The following is a 17,543-nucleotide window of genomic DNA, read 5'->3' as shown; positions in this document are numbered from 1 at the left end:
TCGGGGGGAAAGGGTGGGTTAATTTGGAACACCAATAACAATACAAAATGTGTATTTGATCTTAAACAGCAACTATGTAATTATAGTTTGCAATTACCACTGGTTACATAGCTAGTATGTCATGATTAATTATTACAATATGTATTACTGTGTAATTACATATTTAAACAAAAAGATATACAAACAGTTCAAAGGAATTATTGATATTCTACAGTATTTTTCAAATTGACAAAGTAAGCAGCATTACACAATCAAGGGATACTAGCTACAGTGTGATGTATAGTATAGTATATATTCATTCTAGGGGTCAAGGGTAGACTTAAAACTTATAATCTGCCATATTTTTATGTGGATCTTAACATTATTGATTTCTTATTCTGTTCTGTTAACAAATGTTATTTCAGTATTCTATTCTATCCTTGTTTGCTACGGGAAATTCTACTCAGTTCACACTGAAATCCTGATACAAGGGTTTGACAGAAGAACTAAGCTGCAGCCTTAAATTCTGAGATGAGCAGTTTAAGACCAGCATGAACTTATACCTTTAATTCAAACTGACATCCTTTTGACCCTCCACAGGTGCTTAGCAATGAGAAAATTCTGACTCTCAAGGCCGTAAGGCAGGAGGATGCTGGGAAGTATGTGTGCCGGGCCGTGGTCCCTCAAGTCGGAGTTGGAGAGAAGGAAGTGTCCCTCACTGTGAATGGTAAGTACACTTGATGAATGCCAAATTCCTTTCCAAGCTGAATGGAAGATTTTCAAAGTAGTTTGACACAAAAACAACAAACAGTAACTTTCGGAATTGTGTTGTCAGGATCAGTGGTTTTAACCAAGACTGTAACTAAGGTTAAATAAACTATCATTAAAATGATTGCATAGTATCTTTTGATAGTATCTTAACCCTACTCCTATAGCAAATAGGTTTTGATGTGTCTAGGCTTTCTGACATAAACGCTTAGCCCTTTTTTATTTCCAATTGTTCCTAGTTTGTCAAATAATAAATATAAAACAAATATGTACAGTATATTTTATGGAATTGAGATGTGTGTTATCTCAGAGTGAAGAAAATTGACATTGTTAGTATTCAATAATCAATCAGTATTATTAACAACGACATTACCCAGAGTGGACTGAAACAATAACACAGAACCAATGTCAACAAAGGTGAATAGGGTGATTAAACACATCATTACATCGATTTAAAACATATCTCAGTGCAGCGACAGCTGGCCAAGGCTAAATGAGAAGTTATTGCAACTTTTTTTTTTTTACTAATCAATAAATAGTAAACAAAGACAGTTGTTTAATACGCCTGTAGACCGTGCAAGGTCAGGCAATCGATGGTGAGCTCGATCGACTAACTTCTCCATACAAGAGGAATTTCTGAAGCCAGGTTATCATCATAAAATTCATTACACTAGAATGTAGGGGCATACTGCAGGTAGCTTCACAGATGGATGGCTTACATTTTTTATTTTTTACCTCTTGCTTGCCAAAGGGGCTCTCTTATTGTCTGCCCTCATTGCAGGTTTAACTAGTCAATGAAAAGGGTTCTGGAGGCATGTAGACTGTGACTGTTTTGATGAAAGCTTTCACCCTTGAGCCCTTACAGTGTAATACAGTTCCGCTGTAACGAAGCAATAACAGAGAGAGGTTGGGCATTTATGAATTTCTCCTTTCTTGTGAAGGAGGCTTATTCTCAGCTTGAAGCGTGTGTCAGGGAGTCCATTATATGAAAAAGTGAAAAAGTGTAGTTTTTGGACACAAGGGTTTTGCAATAAACCCGGTAAAGGGGGTAATTGGACCGGTTCTGATTCAGATTTATGAAGTAAGTAAAAAATAAATAAGTGAAACGAGCCCATCAGTTTGGATTCCAGGCTAGTGAATCCTACCTGGTCTATTGCTCCACTCTAACTACAAACAAGTGACAACCTTTCTCTTATCCACTCCTCCCACTCTTCTCTTTATTCTCCCCTCGCCCCTCCAGAAAAGACATCCACCCAGTCTTCTTCTTCCAGCGACTCAGGAGAGTTGCTCCAAGGCTGAGGCTGGGAGATAAAGTCATCTAATTATAGCACTCATTTGCGCTTCCCAGTACCTTGTCAGATCTCCCGGGCTCCCCCACAGGACCCCTGTGTCTGAATAAGTTTGGTTTTATCCAGAAGCCCATTTTGCATGGAAAGTCCCCCTCCCTTTAAACAAGCAAACACTTTTTTGTTTCTATGCATAATTAAGTGGAAAGAGGCAGTTCCATTGTCTTAAAATGTCCAATATTATGCAGGAATGCAGTTGCAAGAACACAGCTGAACTCTTTGAACATAATTAATGTGTTGGTGGACAAACAAAACAGTAGGTGAACTAGACTGCCATTATCCAATTAAATCATGAAACTATATATACTAAAACGCATTACAAAAAACAATAATCACCTGTAAAAGACTGCGGTACCTCAAAAGAAGTCAGGTATATCTTTCCCCTGCCTTCTTTCTGCTCATTGATGTCTGTTTTGCTTCTGTAAACAGTAAAACAGCATTCAGGCCCCTGGGTTTCCCTAAGTGAAATGTGGCTGCAGTTGAATGGAAAGAAAAAAGAATGTTTGTCATTCTCATGGTCAGCAGTTCTGGAATTTGTTAGAGCTCCTTTTGTGGAGAGGACATCATCGTCACACTGTCAGTCAAGGGTCACACATTTCAAAGATTTTCTTTCATGGGCGGAAGAGAATAAATTGAACTAACTCACATGACAGCAAACTGGAATGAATCTTCATTTTCTTTAGCACTTTATCTAACTACAACTGTCCTCTGCTGTCCTTCAACTATTGTACCTTTCTTCTCCTCTTTCTTTGCCTTTTTGCAATAAAAAAATATATATACTTCTCTACGTGCCAGGAATCTCACCTTAAGAAAAACAAATTAAAATCTAAATTATTACTCATCTCCATTTCACAGTAAACTTGAATAAATTATAATGTCTGTGCCCTTCACTGTCCCCTGCCGCGGCGCTGTTAAAGTGAGCTGCCTGATAGGTCTGTGATGTATGTGAGGGTTTTATTAGAGTGACTGACTGCTTTTCCCTTGGCCGTGCTGTAGGTCCTCCCACTATCTCCAGCACCCAGACCCAGCAGGCCCTCTACGGGGAGAAGGGGCAGATCAAGTGTTTCATCCGAAGCACTCCTCCGCCTGACCGCATTGTGAGTCACTCATTCCCCACTTCCAGTGTATTTTAAAAACAGCGTTTCCAGCTGACGAGGGACCTTATTGGTTAAAATGTGGTGAAGACTGCAACACCATGAACATGTAGCAATACTATTCCACATTGTTAAACTGATTAAACACTATTCTAAACGCAATAACACTTAAAGAATGGACTCTAGGAGTCCCCCAGATATTGACTGAATTATAGCATACAATATGTATAGTACATTGTAAATGTAACTCATTTAGATAACACTAGAGTACCAAGCCGTTTTCCATAACAAACTGATAAATACCCCAAAGTGGAAATGGAGAGATTCATCCCCACCGCGACCTAAACTAATGAGCTTCATGTTGTGAGTTTAAAAGTTCAATCTAAATATGCTCTTTATGCCAAGCAACTCTTTACAGAACATGGTGGGCTTCCAGATGATGTTATTGCACCCCAGAAAAATGTAATTACTGCAATTGAAGGAAATCAGAGGCATTGGCGTGTTTCTGTTTTTTATTTTGCTTATGCAGTGCACTGCTTTCAGCCATGTCCCTGGGTGAACTCGAAGGCACCACTATATAGGGAACAGGGCGACATTTAGAATGCAACCTGTACATTTCAATTGCAGGTGCCTGTGTGTATGTACACCGTATCAGGACGTTTCTGTGTGCCTGCGTCTGCCTCCAAACTGTAACATATCATTCCCACTGTTTTCTCTGCCAAAGGCCTGGTCGTGGAAGGAGACAGTGTTGGAGTCCGGGACGTCAGGCCGATACACAGTGGAGACAGTGAGCACTGAGGAGGGGGTCATCTCCACCCTTACCATGAGTAATATAGTCCCTGCTGATTTCCAGACCATCTACAACTGCACTGCCTGGAACAGCTTTGGCTCTGACACAGAGATCATTCGACTGAAGGAACAAGGTACACAAACTGCTTTTGCACCACAATCAATTTCTCATTAAGTCAATGAGAAATGTGCATAAAGATGGCAGCCTTCATGCCTTTACCAGAAAGGTCTTGTTTCCCGAGGGTTTCTGTATTGTAACTGGGTTTATCATTTGTCTTCTTTAATGGAACTAACTCCATTAGAAAAATATACATTGTACAGTAACTATACCTGGCCCTGGTCATTTTTACTGAACAACTAGACCAAGACTTGTGTAGGCCTATTGCATTTACTGTAGGGCTGTTTATATACAGTGAACAGATAATGTGATCAGGTATGGTCTGGTGTGGTCTGTGTATCGTCAGGCATGGTCATGTGTGGTCTGTGTTTGTACATGTAAATGGGCACTTGGGTGGTTGAAACAGTTTGTGTTGGAGACCTGAAGATTTGGAGTCTGGGAGAAAGTGGATAAATGAAAGAGACAGACAGAAACAGAGAGAAGCAGAGTGTTTGTGTGGAAGCACAATTATGCCTGGGAGAGATGAATGATATTGCCATGATTACTTCAAGCATGAGGGCAATGTCTCCGTGATAAGCCTTTGACTTGGGTAAATGTCAACAATTTCAATCTGTGAAATTCTGTAATGGCATTTAGATGTATTCAGAACTCCAATTTGTAATCTTATTCACAACGCCTCAATTGGTTGCAGCTTAACATATGATTTCTTTGAAATATGTTTTCGAAAAGAGATTACATTTTCTCATTTTTTTCTTTCATTCCTTAAATCTTTTAGGTCCTCCCTTCTGAAGCACTGAACTGTTTGAAAAATAAATATCAAAATGCCAATTATGTAACAATTCATTTCAATTGAGGATCCTACTACAGTCTTCATCGCTGTTCAATTATTTAACCAGACCTTGACTAGCCATGGGCATTTACCCTCATCTCTGAGACAGCGCAGTTTAACAAATCAACCCCTACAGCCTACGGACCGATTTACATTTTTTTCACATAATTCATTCTGAAGTGCTAAACCTAACAACCATTTTTAGTAAATGTATGTGATACGTCAGCAATGTTGTCAGTCCTGTAAAAGCATTTTACCTTTTGCACATTTACATACAATAATAGTTCAATTTGATTGATATTATGTGTCCCTTGATGTTTTTTGTTGTTGTTGCTGTGTAACACTCCAACTGGTTGACTGACCCGCCTATGGGCAGTGAACATAGTCAGTCAGCCTCAGTCCCATCACAATCTCTGAATATGGAGGCACTACCAGTGTCTTTTTCCGTGTCATTTCAGAGTCCCTCCGACTGGCGGTCATCATAGGAGTGGCTGTGGGGGCTTTCCTTGCCCTCATTGTCCTTATGGGCACATTGGGTGCCTTCTGCTGTGCCCGATTCCAGAGGAGTAAATGCATTTTAAAACTCTATCCTTTCATAGACACCCTTGAAATCACAGTCAAATGTTATTATTATTATTATTTTTAATCTATGCACATTAAACCTTGAAGACAGCAACTCTATCCCCATAAGATTACACATTTGATTGGAACAAATATTTCCTGAAACCCTGAAACTTTGGTTGTTCTTTTTCCCTCTCTTTAACTCATATCTATTGCCCAGAATTGCCATTTTAGGACCTACAAATCTAAGAGCTATCTGCAGCCAGACTCTAACATAATACTTATTGCTTGACACTGTCTGGTGCCCAATTGTATAAATGTCCCATTTGATGGAAGCCAGTGCCTTAAAGCAATATCCTTATCTGATATAAACCCAGCCTACACAGGGGAGAGTGGAGATACAGTGCACAGATATCCGGTCACTGTAGACTGCTGTTAACCGTGTTGTTGTTTACCACAGAGGACGTTCACCTCGTCATGTCCTCCCTGCCCGTCTCCATTTCCTCCCGCCAGAGAGACCTGGCAGGCAAAATGAAAACAGAGAGTAAGTAACCCTTGTGTGTGATTGCATGTGCTCATCTTGATTGTTGATAAAGCAATTGTGTTTATTTCACCAGAGACATGCATACCCACAATAGTGATAATGTTACCCTTTTATTTTAATGTATGTGAGCTTATGTTGTGAGTGTTAGTTGATAAAGCCAATATGTTTATTCCACTGATACATCTGTATCTGTATTAGGTGTATAAATCACAGCCATCACTGGATGTAAACTGGGCATTTCAATTACAACAATATAACCAGCAAAAAAAGAAATCCTGACATGCATTTAAAAAATGTTTCTCTTATGGCCAACTACCAGGAAATCTAAAAAGACAAGCTGAGTGGGTGGGAAGCTTAAATTCATGAGCTTGCCTTGACTGACACCTTTGTCAAGCAACTTGGATGCAGTGAGCAATGTTGCAGTGAACTAATTTGAAGCACATTTGCTGATACACAAGCTGAAATATCCCTGAGTGCATGTATTATATCCTTTCTTAAGTACTTCTCCCATTTTGCATGGCTCTATGGTCTTTTCTGTTAACATAAGCACTGACAAATGTCTGGACATTAAAACTTTCAGAGTTGAAAAACCCATCCCATTTAGACGATAACTAAAATCAGAAACAGTTGAAATTGGAAACATATACTCTCATACCATCGATTAATAGGGTGAAGTTGTGCATTTTCTTCCTAATATTCTACAGTGAGATGTTGGTAGCAGTACAGTAGATACAAAAAGTCTACACATCCTTGTTAAAATGCCAGGTTCTTGTGATGTAAAAGAATGGGACAAAAGATAAATCATGTCAGAACTTTTTTCACCTTTAATGTGACCTATAACGTGAAAAAGAAAAAAGAAATCAAACTGAAATCTTTGAAAAAATTAATAAAAAAAACTCACAATAACCTGGTTGCATAAGTGTGCACACCATTAAACTAATACTTTATTACAGCACTCTTTTTGGGTAGGTGTCTATTAGCATGGCACATCTTGACGTGGCAATATTTGCCAAATCTGTCAGATTGCGATGACATATCCTTGTGCACAGCCCTCTTCAGATCACCCCACAGATATACAATTGGATTCAGGTTTGGGCTCTAGCTGAGTCATTCCGAAACGTTAATCTTCTTCTGGTGTAGCCATGCTTTTGTGGATTTGGATGTGTGCTTTGGGTCATTGTCGTGCTGAAAGGTGAACTTCTTCATCTTTCTAACGGATGCCTGAAGGTTTTGTGCCAAAATTGCCTGGTATTTGGAACTATTCATAATTCCCTCCACCCTGAATTCAGTTCCAGCTGAAGAAAAACAGCCCCAAAACATGATGCTGTCACCACCACTGTGGGTATGGTGTTCTTTGATTGATGTGCAGTGTTGTTTTTGCGCCAAACATACCTTTTGGAATTATGGTAAAAAAGTTCAACCTTGGTTTCACCAGACCATAACACATTTTCCGATGTGCTTTTTGGGGACTTGATGTGTGTTTTTGCAAACTTTAGCCGGGCTTGGATGTTTTTCTTTGTAAGAAAAGGCTTCCATCTTGCCACACTACCCCATAGCCCATTCATATGAAGAATACGGGAGATTGTTGTCACACGTAGCACACAGCCAGTTCTTGCCAGAAATTCATGCAGTTCCTTTAATGTTGCTGTAGGCCTCTTGGAAGCCTCCCTGACCAGTTTTCTTCTCGTCTTTTCATACATTACCAAGTCCAGTTCTTGGTAATGTCTATGTGGTGCCATATTTTCTCCACTTGATGGTGAATGTCTTCACTGTGTTCCATGGAAAAGTTAAAACTTATTACAGTTGTGGAGTTTTTCCTGCTCTCCTGACATCTTGCAATGACTTCAGGGATATCAGATGCGTTCTCGCTGAACAAGTTCTTTGCGTTCTTTGGATTGGAACCGTACTTGGGCCATGAAAGATTATGTCAAACGAGTTCACAAGAACACAAGTACGGACAAAAACTGATTGATTAACAGCCTCTATTTCATTATTTTGTATTAAAAAGTTGAAAATTAAAATGTTATGTGTGTTATGTAGCTTATATCAAAGTTGACTGTGATAGTTTAAACGACAATGTCAATACGTCATTTTGCGCTGGAACTGTAGCCTAATTGTGGAAATAAATATTTTGTTAAAAAGTGTCAGTAATTGTGGAAACAAATGTTTTTGTGAAAACAGGCCGATTTGTGAGTGCTAATCAATCAACCATCACTAACGTTAGCTATCATAGCTAAGTTACCTGGAAGTAAATTAACCACACATTCATTCAGCGACCAAAAATGGTTCTCACGGGTGTAGTCAACTAATGTTTATGTCTTTATTACATTATATTTGTCAGAAAGCCCATGTGAAGTCTGTATAAAGTGTCACTCATTTATATTGCGCTGCATGTGTAAATAATATAGACAGTAGTAGCTTTCATTTATCTTTAATTTGCATACTCGTATAGTATACTGTATAGCTGTACTTGCTTATGATAAATGTCATTATTAATGTTTTTTTGATTAAAGTGCAAGCAGATTGATTAGCGTCAGCTTTCATTCACAGTGATTTTCATTATGAGCAAGAGGAAGGATGGCAGTGACATTCTTACATTTTTTAGGCAACCTCCGAAAGGTTGAGAGCAGTGAGAAAATTAGTGCCAGTCAAATGACAGAACTATACAGTAGTACAAGAGATTAGTCTATGTTGCCATTCAGATAAAAAATGGTTAGTGATCCATCCCTAAACTTCATGGCTAGAATACCACTTGTTTACTGAAAATATTTATTTAATGTTCACTCTGGTGCATTCAGAGTAAAGAGAGAGAGAGATAGAGAGAGAGCATGAGGATGCCAACTGGGCAGGGAGAGCAGGTGACATGGAAGTGAGCGAGAAAAGGAGCAAATATTGATGACTCATCGGATATCACCTTGTTGGTATTGTTCCTACAACATATAATGATGGCATAAGTGAGGTTAGGCTAAAGCACAGGTGCTACTGAGGTTAGGTTTAGGCACAGGTGTCTCTTAGGTTAGTTTTAGGCACATGTGTCCCTGAGGTTAGGGTCAGGTACAGGTGTCTCTGAGGTTAGGGTTAGGTCAAAGGGTGGATGGCAGGGGAATATTCTGTCATTGGACTGGGGTAACCAACTAACTACAGGTCAGTTGCAATGATGGTCCTGGAGCAACATTATTTATGTTGTCTTGGGAACAACACCAACATGGCGCTATCAGATGGTTAAGGGTCCTTTTTCGGAGGAGGACCCATAGACCCCATGGCAGATTTCGTCCCCCCCAAAGTTGACTCCATTGCTACAGCCTTGAGATGCGGCGAAATATACTTTACTGGCAAATGTAATCAGTACACTAAATACGTTTAGATTTTATCTAAACAAAAACAAAATATATGAAAGAAAAACACCTACGTGCACAGAAAGTGTGAAAAAACCCACTACTTGTTGAATTCAAGAACATTTTGTGTGAAGCTGAAAAAGTACTCTGTGGCACAGATACATTACAAGTACTGTAAAGTTACTAACAGAGATTGCATTCCAAATGGCTCACTGTCTTTTTCAGTTGGTAGTGTACTACATTTGACCAGAGACCTGCATAGGGAATTGAGCGCCATTAGGGACAGTAATACCATTTTATAATGAGCTGTGACTGCTGTGGGAGTGTAGAACAGTTCCACTCCACCAAAGAGCATGTTGTGATGATGTCTGTGGTCTGGCTGCAGAGCTAAGGGACTCTTGGAGCTCGCATCAAGAGATCTGAGAGGCCACAGCTTTTGAAGCCGCTCAGAAACTGTGCCAGTGGACTTCTGTCAGTGGTGCCAATCAGTTTCCCTGTTTCTTTCCAGATCTCAAAGGAGTGGTTTCGGCAAAAAACGACATCCGGGTGGAGATTGTTCACAAGGATCACAATGCGGCCCGGGAAACGGAGGAGCACACAGCCATCAAGCAGATGATGGTGAGATGCTGAACGCTGCTCTACCTTTGCTTTCCTTTCTGCACGAGTGTACATCTCAAGTGATTTACTGTTTTACTTATCCACATTTATAAAAATGTTCCATTCGGAAGTACATATCTGACAGACCTACGATTAATAAATAGCTAATGGAGACATGACTTTTTACTATGGGAATTTGTTTTTAAATAGTGGCTGAACTCTGAAAACTTTCCCAGATGAACCAACATGCTTGTTCAGTTGACCGTAATCTAAATGCAATTCACTGAGTAAAAAGACTGATGCGCCTAACATCCAGTACATCTCTGATACTACATGAATATCAAATGGCCTAAGAGTAACATGTCTACCCCATTCATGTCTTAGATTGAACATGGGGAGTTCCAGGCCCAGGAATCTGTGCTAAAGCAGCTGGAGGTCCTCCAAGAGGAAGAGAAGGAGTTCCAGCACATCAAGGTTGGCAAAAAGTCAGACGTGAAGTGTATAACATTAGAAGGGATGTCTTAAAATGTTGACTGAGTAAGCTGGGCCTAAACTGCCCAAGGCATTACATAACCTCACTTGGGACTACGGTTCAAAATAAGCTTGTGATTCAGTATTATCAGGGATATCCTAAATTCTACTTTTAGGACTCAAGCTTAGATTTGTTGCCGTAATGGAGGAAGCTTCATGAATCCAAACACATGGTCTGGTTTTGGCACCTGCACTAAAGGCAGCAAGCTTTTTTTGTCAAATGACACTATCAGTAGGAATGCCACAAAAGTAAGACCCTTGATATTTATTTGAATGGAACATCAAGCTCATAATTCACAACCCTGTGAAGCTGGACATAATTTATTTAAACTATAGATTACAAAACTAAAGGCTTCCTTTAATCATAGCAAGAGGACCAGAAAACATATCCTGGTGTGACTCAAAGTGTACTTTGATTTAATGTTGTTGGATTTTTTTACCAATACTTATAAGCATTTGCGTGCCATTTCTCGCAAACTATATTTTAAAGACAAAAAGACCCAACCATGTCCAACGCACAAATTGACACTAACAACATTTCACAGAAATGTCCTGTTTCTATCATACCTCTTAGGATTGCTTTTTGTTAGGCATGACTTGCATACAAAACTGTGGATGCAAATGTGGTTAGGGATTTGAAAGAAAAATATGATGGTTACTCACTAGCACAAGGCACCTTGATGATGTAAGGCCATGGGGCAATTTCATGTTCTGCCTAATGGTAAGACTGTCTCCAGTCGCTCCACACCATCATTTATGGAACATGTTAGCAATGCTAATAGAAATGGTTAGACCCAGCAAGTGCAATACACTTACAAGAATGTGAAAGAATCAATTCCCTTTAGGTCCCTTCAGCTGGATTACTATCTCTTTTTATCAGCATTAATCAAACTGTTTGAATGAAACGACAACCACCTAGGTAAGTCACAAAATAAAAAGGGACCCCGTTATTTTAGAGATATCCTTTGAAGCACAGGTATGAACATATAATTAGGGATATTACAAATTCCAGAAAGCAAAACTTCCACATTGACTTTTAAAGGCTTACATTTCTGTCCACTTCATATGACACATTTGAACCTTGACAATGAGGTTACACCTCAATCACCCAGGCTAGATGTGATGACCTGATAAATCCCCATTAGGCCCAATTCTGTTGGAGTTATGCATTCTTAAACTGAACCATTTTCCTACTGTAGGCACTTCTCTCTATATGCATACTGACTTTGAACTTAAAAGTGAGGTAACATTTTAGGCTGCAGTGTTGTGTCTACGGGTTTGACGTATTCTCACCTTTACAATGACCTTTACAGTTCCACCACCATTATGCACAATTAAATAAAAAATTATGGAACAACATCTATTGTTTTCATATAAAACTAAATTTTTATTGGACTGTAGTTAATTTGATATGAGGAATTGATAAGAACTAGCTAAAGGACTAATTTTGGATGAGGGGAATGACAATATGTTTTACCTTCTGATCCCTGGAAAGTGATACTGACTTATGGCAGAAAAAACAGAACCACACTTTATCAATGCTTCAGCTTTCCCTCAGTGAATTTTATGAAATGTGCCTGAATATGCAGAACGGTTTAGTGGCCTTTTGACATGAAAGGAACTTGGACAAACCGGTGCATTTTAACATGTGATGATGCAAAGCATTTTGCACAGTTGCCTTAAATGTAACATTTATGCAATCTCCAATCTTTGAATTAAACACACCAACTTTCTCTGTTTCCTACTATCATGGTAAACATTAGCTTGACTTCACTACTGACTGAGAATAAGCCTCATAACCACACATACAGTTGAAGTCAGAGGTTTACAAACACTTAGGTTGAAGGCATTAAAACCAATTTTTCGACTACTCCACAGATTTCATGTTAACAAACTATGATTAAGGCAAGTCAGTAAAGAAATCTAATTTGTGCCTGACACAAGTAATTTTTCCAAGAATTGTTTACCGACAGATTATTTCACTTATAATTCACTATATCACAATTCCAGTAGGTCAGAAGTTTACATACACTAAGTTGACTGTGCCGTTAAACAGCTTGGAAAATTACAGAAAATTATGTCATTGCTTTAGAAGCTTCTGACAGGCTATTGACATCTATATGGCAATAATATAGGAGACTAGAGCTATGCTTTGGCATTGAAATCAACCCGAAAGCCCCACTACTGCGGTTCACCGCTTATTCATTTCGGAACTCTTCTTTTTCTATGTATTCTTTTTTCTCAGTTTGTTGTTCAGTCTTTTTTTAGTATGGTGAGACTTTCAATACAAACACATTCTTGTATTTTTCAAATTCATTAACCTTTTAAAACAAACAAAATTCTGTATTTCATTATTTATTTTTAATATTCGATATAGTTTGATAACGACCCAGTAGATGAACTGACGCTCTGGCTGGCAGGTGAAGCTGCGGAGGAGAATGTCCATGCTAATAGGGACGATTTGTATGCTAATGACGTGAAACAGCGTTCACCTCTAGCGGTTATAGGGGGTAAAAAAGGCCTGGCGGTTCTAGTGTTAAACCCCAAGGAGCAAACAACATTAGTGTTGAATTTCAGTGGCTAGGAAAAACTCCCTCAGAAGGACAAAGTCACAGCAGAGTTGCAGCTGAAATCATCAGGTATCGTCTTGATCTGCAACATAACCAGGAGGACTATGCACAGGGACTGCAACGATTCTTTCAAGCCTGGTATTCCGGAGTTTAAAACAGGGCAGGAAACAGGAAACATTTTGAAAATGCATTCCTTAGATCTACAAGGATTTATAGTGGAGAAGGAGAACTGACCGTACTCCCCCAGCGCAATAATATAGCAGCGTAAGAACTTGGGGCTGAGACAGGCAGGTCCAGTGACACTGTGGCCCTATCTGGGGGATATAAAGTACGTGTTAGGAAGGAGGCCTGCACACCTGACTCAGTTACATCAGTTCTGTCATGAGGAATTGGCCAATATTTACCCAACTTATTGTGGGAAGCTTGTGGAACCTCCGACTTACATTCAGCTGGCATAGTCTACATTCAGTTGGCATAGTCTATATTCAGCTGGCATAGTCTACATTCCAACATTAGATTTAGGCTACTATACTTTTATACTATAATTTCTTTGTTGCCTTCATTTGCTTCCTCTGTGTGGTTGTGCCACGAATCATAACAGTTGATGATCAGTCATCATGGAGTGGAAAGCAGACCAATGACTTTGAACCTGAACTGACACAAGGTGCAGTATTTGACCATGCCATCAGTGCACATAATAGCTACGCTGCTCTTCCTATTATAAATCTGTGTCTCTTTATTATTATTACTATTCAAGCTTGAAAGGTTCTCTCTTTATGTTCATAAATACTCTCCTAAGCCTTTGAAATTTACCCTTTTTAATCTTTTTTTCATTGATCGCCATTCTGCACCTATTTTCAACATATTATTTGAGTGACTTTGTTGCCAAAATTGTAATTAAAGGTACTCTGTGTTGAAAGAAATCGATTTATACGAATGTGAACGCTATTAAATGAAAACACTGCAAGAAAATTTGTTGGCAAGGGGGGAGGGTTTTTAGTGGCTGATTTATATTTGTTCTCAGCACGCAAGGAAAATACTCCTGCAAAGCCTGTTAATAACCTGCACGAAGCAACTCTGAATACCAACTAATGAGAAGTACAGAGAAATGGAGTGAGGAAAGGTGTAAATGTACTAAGTCAAATTGGCCCCAGAAAGCTTTGTCTTCTTGATGTCATCCTATGTGAATTCAATTCCCACCCGTGAGATTCTGCTGCTTGGAGTGCCATCCCTTTCTATCTTGCCATCCTAATAGAGTTCTTTGCAATAGCCCCCAGCCACAAGTGCAGACAAAGATATCTTCTTGCTCTGACAGCAAATATAATATTTTTCCCCCTTTGAATGTCGGCAGGCAAAGTCTTTCTCCGAATGAAATCTAACAATCAGTTCATTTCAAGAAAGGAAAATTGAGTAACATCAGGGGAAAGAGAGAGGGGAGGGAAAAAAAACGCCCAACACGCAGGCTGTGACTGAAAAAAAACTGCTGCGGCAATTATTTGACATAAGCTTCTCCCACATGTGAAATCATCAAGCCCATTTAATTAGCTGATAACAGGATTTATTTGTGTTTTTTGGAGATTACTATTTCACACCCCTGAAGAATGTCATGTATTTTTCACATTATCACGTTCTTTCATTTTCCCATAATTCTAATAAACAGGAGTTCATTTGGATGTGACCTTAGTTTCAATAAAGAAAGCATTTGAATGCATAAGAAACTAGGGGTTTTGCTCTGTCTCAGCTTGAGAGCACTTAGGATTAGGTCATAAATATATGTTATTGAAGCCTGCCTTAGAATTCAAGTTCTCTGGGTTGCATTTACAAAGTTTTCTTTGGGTTAAGATGTGAATTATTTCCCTTTTACTGTAACCATTGGTGGAGTCACCTTCATCTTAACTCTAACCAAGATATGTGTCTAGGGTCACCTTCATCTTTGTTTCATGCAACTTTCATTGAAGAAACAGTTTGAGGATTATAAAAAGGGAACAGATAATGTACCCTTAAAGTCTTTACATTTCATTAACTATGACCCAAACAGCGCATATACTATAAAAGCCAAGATAAGTCCCTATGGTTTAAATGAGAGCAAATGGCTACATCATCAAAAGGGTAGGAGAGCTGCTGTAGGACATCTTGCTTGTACAACTATGCTGTATGACTCATAAAATGGGAATGAATCTGTCTCTTTCCAACTCTAACCATCAATCTTTCAGTGACTCATTGATTTGTTCACCATAACAACCCCCATTAAATTAACCGCACTACACTCACATGCCTTATTTTATCCACCACCACCCTTACGCTATATTCACATGTCTCCTCTCTCCACAAGGATCCAACAAATGGGTATTACAGCGTCAATACCTTCAAGGAGCCCCACGGCACCCCGACTATGGCCGCCAACCAGACCGGCGGTGCTGAGGTCCGGAACCCCGCAGCCACTTCCTCCGCCACCATGGGCAAGCAACGCGTGCCCACGGGCATGTCCTTCACCAACATCTACAACACCCTAGGCGCCGGGCCCAACCGCCTGTATGACTACAGCCAGCGCTTCGTGCTGGGCATGGGCAGCAGCTCCATCGAGCTGTGCGAGCGTGAGTTCCAGCGGGGCTCACTCAGTGACTCCAGCTCCTTCATCGACACGCAGTGCGACAGCAGCGTGAGCAGCTACAGCAAGCAGGAAGGCTACGTGCAGTTCGACAAGGACAGCAAGGCCTCGGCTGCCTCCTCCTCGTCCCACTACTCCCAGTCCTCCTCTCAGAACTCAGACCTGACGCGGCCCCTGCAGAAACGCATGCAGACACACGTGTAACGGCAGAAGGAGCTTTGGGTGGATCAGAAAGGCGAAGTCGTGGATCACATCTTTGAACACTGAGGAACACTGCCTGAATGGTGTACAGTATTATATATGTTGGGCTTTTTGCTGTGATCTGCCCAAGGGAATAATGCAGTGGCCACCTTGTATTATGCACTATGTACTGCGGTGTCGACAGGTGACACTACAGTGAGACTGAGACTGCCCTAATACAGACGCTGTACGTACCAAACGTCTTACGGAAACACAGGACATGTTGTTTGGGATTACATGAGACACATTAAATTCCCCTTCAAATAAGCCTCATCAAACAAGGACATCATGACCTTCAGAGGAACAATTATAGGGAGAAAAAAAGATGACAATCATAAGTCCACTTTGTCAATTAACAATTATCTGCTGTTGTCCCCTACCCTATTATTATTTTAAACTACTGAACTGTGTGAAAACTGCACACCTGTAGGCATTATTCACAAATCTGTGTGGATGAATTCCAGAATTGTACAAACATTTTTTTACCATGGAGAAAACAAACTCCTGGGCCTATGTTCAGCTGCCCAGTTTGAGTTTGAAGCACAAAAGGGTATTGTTAAAAACTGCCCTAGGCATTTCTTGTATCTATGAAGACAATCCTTGGATAGATAATGAAACCTCTGTGGGAAAACGGAGGGAGCAGCAGGCTGTGTAATAAAAAGGAACATCTTGGCAACTGACCAAAGGACTGACCTGCAGGACTAATATCTCTACACCTGGACAACTTTAATACTTAATGAATTATGGATTTTGTCCCTTTTGGTTATCTAGGTATATTCTATATTTTACTCCTTTATTTTGGACTTATGGATATTTTTTGCCTTTTGATGTATGCCTTGTGAAACTTCATTGCTGAGTCACAGATCACAGATAAATGCATGGAGAAGTGGATGTGTCATACTGTTGTACAAGCTACTTCACTTGAGCTGACTTTTCAAAGGCTTTCCTCACTCACAAATTGTTGGTTCATGGAATCATTTTGTTTCTCTTGAAAGGACAGCGTCATATTTACATTTCAGTGAACGGGTCAAGGACCTTAACATCTGTACTTTCCCATTCAATGTGACACACTTGCAGCTTGATCGTGTGTGTGAGCAGATAGCTGTGGAGCCAAATACAATGACAGTGCTGCCGGAGCTGTTCTAATTTTCATGGATTGCCATACTTAGCTGATATCGTGTTGTTTACACTGGAGCTCTGTAAATCCAGCATTTTTGTGTACTGTGATTTGACCACTGAATGAAAGGGATGAAGATAAAGTTCATTTTTTCTGTCTGTTGCCTCTGTGGTTTACTTTAAGAACTGGAACCTGTGATTTCTGGGCCACAGGCTCTAAGAATTGTACTGTTTCCACAAAAAGTGGCCATAAAATCTCTGCCCAAAGTCATCAAAACCACTCACTTTCACACTTAGAATTTCATGACTATTTGAGGTATGAAAGTTAATTGATTATGCACATATAACCAATATTTATATATTGTTACTTATCAAGCTCAACCCAAAAAAGATGTCTTTGTTGTAAAATTCTCATACTGCATCTTTAAATGAGTATTGAATAGTACTATTAACTTTGAAAATGACTATTAATGTGGTTCTGCTCAAAAGTAAGCACTGAAAGTGGTTAGGGATTAAAA

General features: G+C 39.7%; 1 protein-coding gene across 2 annotated transcripts in view; it reads left to right on the top strand.

The window, feature by feature from the left end:
- Positions 1–17,184, top strand: part of kirrel3a (kirre like nephrin family adhesion molecule 3a) — a 206,976-nt gene extending 189,792 nt beyond the window's left edge. For both annotated transcript variants that reach the window (XM_010870739.4, XM_020047869.3), the window contains exons 9-16: positions 580–706; positions 3,090–3,190; positions 3,912–4,110; positions 5,382–5,489; positions 5,945–6,028; positions 9,872–9,981; positions 10,345–10,434; positions 15,394–17,184. In XM_010870739.4, coding sequence (XP_010869041.1) covers positions 580–706; positions 3,090–3,190; positions 3,912–4,110; positions 5,382–5,489; positions 5,945–6,028; positions 9,872–9,981; positions 10,345–10,434; positions 15,394–15,873 — 1,299 coding nt within the window. In that variant the 3' untranslated portion in view covers positions 15,874–17,184. The remainder of the gene's footprint in view (positions 1–579; positions 707–3,089; positions 3,191–3,911; positions 4,111–5,381; positions 5,490–5,944; positions 6,029–9,871; positions 9,982–10,344; positions 10,435–15,393) is intronic.
- The last annotated feature ends 359 nt before the right edge of the window (positions 17,185–17,543 follow it).

This window comes from Esox lucius, chromosome 7 (genome assembly GCF_011004845.1).
Source record: "Esox lucius isolate fEsoLuc1 chromosome 7, fEsoLuc1.pri, whole genome shotgun sequence".
NCBI classification, from domain to species: Eukaryota; Metazoa; Chordata; class Actinopteri; order Esociformes; family Esocidae; genus Esox; species Esox lucius.
Note: the sequence above shows the minus strand (reverse complement) of the source record. Positions and strands in the feature narration are given on the sequence as shown.